Source organism: Ammospiza nelsoni, chromosome Z (assembly GCF_027579445.1).
Source record: "Ammospiza nelsoni isolate bAmmNel1 chromosome Z, bAmmNel1.pri, whole genome shotgun sequence".
NCBI classification, from domain to species: Eukaryota; Metazoa; Chordata; class Aves; order Passeriformes; family Passerellidae; genus Ammospiza; species Ammospiza nelsoni.
In genome coordinates, this window is record NC_080669.1 from 55,587,810 (window position 1) to 55,593,935 (window position 6,126).

Genomic DNA, 6,126 nt, shown 5'->3' on the forward strand with positions numbered 1-6,126 from the left:
GCGGTGCGCCGCGCGCGGGTAACCTGGCGGCGCGTTGCGAGGCTCCCTCGTCCTGCGGAAGGAAAAGTGCCGGGGCGGTGTGAGGAGGGAGGGGGAACGGGGAGCAGCCGCGCTGCTGCGAGCGCTGGAACTCGGCTACTGCCTCGCCGGGAGGGGGGCGCCCCCGCGTTCGTCATTCCCCTCCAGCGCTTCACAGCGGCGGTCCAAACTCCTGAAGTCTCCTCACAGCGTGCCGCGCGTTTCAAAACACGAGAGGAAAAAGCCAAACCAAAACCGAGCGGCCAAAGCTAAGCGGTTGTAGAAACTCAGGGGCACAGATAGCCAAAGAGGCGAGAGGTGCAGTCCCGTGCTTCAGCGAGCGCCAAGGAGCCGCGGGACCGCGGTGCCGCCCCCAGCCGCCGCCGCCTGCCTGAGGCGGGGCGAGGCGGCCCCCGCCCATGGAAAGGGAAACCTGACCTGTTGCTTGCACGCTGCTCTTAAACTGAATTCCGGTTTAAAAGGGTTTGGTTAAATTTGCAAGTTACACTTCAGCCAGTACTGAACCTTGACCGGCTTCCTTCCAGATCTGACGTGCTAGGGAGGCAGATAAGCACTTTTCAAACGAAGCTGGATGTTCGCATGGGGAAATAAGATGCCTTGCTAAAACCCATGATATTGCGAAGAAAATGGACCTGAACCATCACTACACAGCTGAATTTGCAGCCCGAACGAATTTAGCAAGCCAGAAATAATGAAAAATTGTATCACTATACAAGAAGAGAGGAATATTGGAGAAGAAGAGAAGGTTATGTGAGACCTCATAGCAACCTTCCAGTATCTGACAGGGAAGAGGGAAACTGGAGAGGGATTCTTCATCAGGAACTGAAGTGACAGGACAATAAGTAATGGGTACAAATTGAAAGAGGGGAAATTTAAGTTACATAACAGGAAGAAATTTTTCTTTGAGAGTGGTTACACTCTAGAATAGTGCCTAACCTCTGGTTGCCCAGCGAGGTTGTGGTTTCCCAATGCTGGTACTCATTGGGCAAGGCCTTGAGAAAGCTGGAAGATGTCTAGTGGGAATTGTCCCTGTCCATGGCAAGGTGGGTTGGGACTAGATGATTTTTTATATCCATTCCAACCACTTAAAACTCTATAATTCTATGATTCTGAGTTCTGTAGCTTATTTTTGAAACAGCATACAACGCTAAAAGCTCCATTTAAGAATGAATGTTGCAAATTTAGAACAAGGGAAAGAATGAAGAGTAGAAAAAAAAATGCTTGCATGAGAAATGATTAAATAAAAATAGGTTGAGAAGGTGGGCACACTAATGTGCCATGCTAAGTGTGTCAAGGCAATTGCGACAGATAAGTTTGGAATGATTACACACTTGATCTAGTAACAGAAAAGTGTGAAGGCATCTCCTTACAGATGAGAAGGTGGTCACAAGAAAGTTTCTGGTTTCTATTAGCCATTTTTTTAAATGAAAAAACAACTCACTGTGATTATGGAATTTGCTGACTTGGAAAGGCTTTGGAGTCAAGAATTTGATGAGATACAAGGCTACTGTGAGCAAAAATAATCCCATATTTCCCGTTGTGGTGTACCTATAAATTTCTCTGAAGCATCTAGCTGTAGTCGGTTGTGACAGGACAGTGAACTCAGATCTGGCCAGTAATGTGCATTCCTTTTCCCTAAGCTTGATACTGGTGTAAAAATAACTTTATCAGATATTACATAATAGGATTTATTTTTCAGACCTCAGACTCTCTTCCTGTGAGTACACATGCTTAACTCTGTTAGCATGAATAGTTTCACAGGATCAAGCAGGACCACCCAAGGGAATATAACATAAGCACATGTGTAAGTAACTGTTTGTTTAACTTGTACATACTAATAATTTTGCATTACCATTTTAATGCAAAAGCACAGGCAGAGAACTTCTGCATTCAGGTTTTCTTTAGGAGAGAGTGTGCATTCAGCTTTACTTTCAGTTCCTTTCACTTATCTATATAAATGGTAAATGGTGAACTGATGGCAAATTTTCTTCTTTTTGTTCTTTGCAACTATGAAATTCCAAAGGTTGACCTCATGCTATTCTTTCAAGAAAAAATAGCTGTGGTGCATATTTAACTTCCACATTAAATGTATTTTACTTTTTATTCTTTTACAGTGGTGTATTTACAAACTTTTCTGTGCTTATTCATTCCTGTCAACTTTTTAAAAGCAGCCTCACATCTCTGGTATTCTAGATAAAGGTTGCAAGTTGGCATCCAGTATTATCCAGTAGAAAAGAAACATTCAATTCAGGAAAATAACTTACTGCATTAAAATAACCCCACAAAAATGCACATGCATGCATACATACACACCCCACCTAACACACCCCAAAAGCAAAACTCACAACAAACAAACAAACCCACAACCAAAGAAGAAAAACCAACTTTGAAACAAAGTTGCCACTCAAAATACTCTACTGACTGTTGTAGAAAGAGACATTTTGATATGGTCCTTTTCTCAAACAGCAAGGTGTAAGATTTATAGAGTTGTGGACAGTGACCCAAAAATATTTAGTGGCAAATGTAAACTTCAATGGATTTACCCACTATCATCAGGACTATTGTCAACATATAAAGGAAAGTACCTACTAGAGATGATGTTTTGTCTGGTAAAAAAGTAAATATAGGATATTATTATTTGTTTGAGTATGTCAAAGTATGAGCAGTAGAAGCAAAACATCTCAAAAAAATTAAGAACCATAGAAGTTTCTAAGTTCATTCTAATTTTGCTAATGACAGGGAGAGAGATGACTTTGATCATGGTAGAGCCAAAACAAGTGTGTACTTTTAACTCTTCATACAGTTTTAACATAAGAGTTCAAAATTGCATAGCCTGTTCCTGCCTTGGAAAGATTGAGACTATATGTAAGACCTAAGAGTTCTTGCAACAAATCACTCTGTAAATGCAATTTTATTGGTATTAATAATTGTAGCAATTTGACATCCATTTTTGGACCTTTTTAAGTACAATGCAAGATAAAAGGAAAATAGTGATAGCATATATCCTTAGGGATTTTAGAGCTGTGCTGGTTATCTAAGGTTATTACTCTGCAAATGTTTGAGACACACTTCCTTATATCTTCAATTATTGGTCAGCTACTTTATGAAGGTGGGTTATGTACAGATTCTAGACAAGAAGAGGTCGTTTTCATAGGAAATCCCATCCCCTCCATATTATAGCCACTTCAGCTAGAATTCATGCAAACATGCTTACATTCTGAATAAGAAAAACTAATGGGAAAGAATCTCTGATGCAGGGGGGAAAGTCTGCTAAGAAATGTTGGGCGTTATTGTTGCAAGAGCAGAGGAAGATAAAAGAGAGAGATGGAGAGGGAAACTTGGGAAAACATGTCTTTTCATGCTTTGCCTTTGTCCTGTGGCTGTCCTGCCTCTACAAACTCTGAACAAAGACCATTTCATTTGCTGCATACAGTTCTGTCTTTATCTATTTACCTTTATCTTTTCTGTTACAAAGATGAGTTCAGCAAGACCATCATCAATAAAGACACAAGTCCAGGAGGGAACAGGCTTTGCCTAACACTGTTAAGTGAAGAAGCTTTTAAAGGTAATGGAAGCCTTTAAACTAACTTCTTCATTCCTTCCTGTTGAAATGTAGGGCTGGAGAAAACTTCAGCAGATCCCTAGTCAAACCACTTCCATAGAGGCCAGCTGAAGTAAACTCAGCCATCCCTTATAGCTGTTCATCCAACTTCATCAAAAGTCCTGGTGAAAGAGAAAGGGGTGGGCTTTTTTCGGTAGCCTAGCAATTCTTTACCCGAAGAGTAAGAATATTCTTCTGAATATTCCCTAAGATTTATGCATAGCCAGTTACATTTATTTTCTTTTGTCATTTGTTGGATTTAGAGAACCAAGTATTCAATATCTTTGGAAACCAACATATGTGATCTGGAAAGTCATGACTGAGTGCTCTCACAAAACAAAGAAACATTGAAATCTGGAATAATATCCTCAGCAATAATATTTGGATAAACAGATATATCTGAAATGTTCAACATTTTGCCCTTAGTTTTTTTTTCTACTAGATAGACAAGCCTAACTAATTCAGTGTTTTGCCATAGATCATTTTACTCAGACCCTTATCAGGCTTCTCAATTATCTATGCACTTCAGTCTGTTTGCATGTCAGACTTTCTGTGGTCAAGATTCTCAGAGGTCTCATCAAAACAAGCCAAAACTTCCCTTATTTACCAGAGACAACTTGAATCCTTTACCTGGTAATGCCTTCTCTTATTTCTAAGTCTATTCTTTTTCCCACCAATCTTTTAAAAAAGAAACCCCCATTACACCACCACCAAAAAATTAATCACCTGGAAAATCCAGATGAGACTTGAAATGTTTTCCTATCTGACAGTAAACCTTTTTTTTTTATTACTGATAAGTTCATTATCTGTCAGCATTACCAGTGGTAACTCTGCAGCTCTGAAAGGAGGTTGTGGCACACTAAACTTTTGCTGTTTTACAAAGTGTCCTTCTTTGAAGGTACAAAGAAGCATGTTTTGGAATATGTCACTAATAATAATGAAGACAGTTAAGAACAACAACTAAATATGGCATGCCAAAATACTATATTCAGATTTTCACAGTTTCCAGTATCTGTTCTGTCTTGCACAATAAGCACAGAGGGAAGAGGGGAAAACTCTGCTTTTACCTTTCCCCCACTTGCTGCTGCCTGCATTTGGACAATTCTTATGAAATTGATTTATTCCCCTGTTTCAGGGGGGAACTGCTTCAGGTTCACTGTGTGCTACTTGCCTGCGCAAGAGCTGCTGTGCAGTTCAATGTCCACATTTCCAAGCACATGAATCCCAGCATTGCCTTAGCTTCTTTCCCACTTCTAGGAATCCCCTGATTTCAGATCCAGAATGTGACTACAGATTGACTAGCTAGGGACATTGTTGCTTGCTGCATTCTATTTTCTAGGAAAGCAAGTAAGTCACTAACAATCAATGAACCCCTAAAAGGAAATATTACATATTCCATCTCCGGATGAACTCATCTTTATGAAGTGAGTGAGTGCTTCCTCACTTCCCTTTTACCAGTCAGAAGTCTGAAAGCCAAACAGAGGAAAGCAAAAAATCTACCCTAATTTAAAAAAGCCTCCAAAACCAACCAAAAACCAAACCAACAAAATCAAATAAATTTGTTTCTTCCAAGCCAGATTCAATTACAGTATGCCTTCTTAGCCATTCATCCTCATCTAACAGTCACCCCTTCCTTGCCAGCAGATTCTAAAATCGGTTTAGGAATTAAAGTTCCCAGAGACAAGCAAACCGAGGAGATTCCTCACCGCCTGCGGCCGGAGGGCAGCTTCGGGAAGGGCAATCCCGGGGCAGGGATCTGGGCGGGAGGGCGCCGTCCCTTGGGTGCCAGACCCTGCCAGCTTCCCCTTCCTCCCACCGGGAGCAGGGCTGCTTTAGGGACCCGAATCTTCAAAGCAAGGCAGAAACAAGGCTTTACTCACCTGTCAGCATCCAGCAGGAGGCAGCCATTCCTGGGCTCCTGCGAGCCGGGGCCGGGAGCCCGGGCGGAGGGCAGCGGTGGCGGGAGCGGTTCTGCCGCCGGCGCGCCCGGCTGAGCTGCGCTGCCGGTGGAACTCCGCGCTCTGCACCGCCCGTCCGCCTCGCAGCCGAGTTAGGCATTTCCTGTTTGTTATCCAGTCTTTACGTTGCTTCTTCGCGTTTAAGAAGAGTTTAGCTTCCTCCCACCCGCACACAGTTTCCCCCCCCCCCCCCCCCCCCCCACCGCCTAAAGGTCTCTGAGTTTTGGAAACCTCCCCGTTGAATTAGCCCAGCGTTAGGATGTACAAATAAAGCCAAATCTCCCCCACTAAACACTCTCGGAGAGCGCAGCAGACCTTAAAGGGACATCTCCCGGTTCATAATTAATAAGTGTCTGCCGCCGGCCAGCCCCTGTCCCAGTAGGGCAGGAGTGAGCTGGGTGTGCTACATAGCCACCTCTCTCGCCTTAAGAACAGAAGAAACACGTCGTTGAGGTAGGGGGGTGTGTTTGACTGCTCGAGTTTAATTTCTCTGACATCACCCCTTAAAAACGCACTCTTACGGCCGGT

At 42.8% G+C, this 6,126-nt stretch overlaps 1 protein-coding gene across 1 annotated transcript in view; it reads right to left on the reverse strand.

Moving 5' to 3' along the window:
• ITGA1 (integrin subunit alpha 1) overlaps positions 1-5,753 on the reverse strand; it is a 73,178-nt gene extending 67,425 nt beyond the window's left edge. Inside the window, exon 1 of the mRNA XM_059492715.1 lies at positions 5,521-5,753. Within this exon, the coding sequence (XP_059348698.1) occupies positions 5,521-5,698 (178 nt within the window). The 5' untranslated portion in view covers positions 5,699-5,753. The remainder of the gene's footprint in view (positions 1-5,520) is intronic.
• Positions 5,754-6,126: the final 373 nt, after the last annotated feature.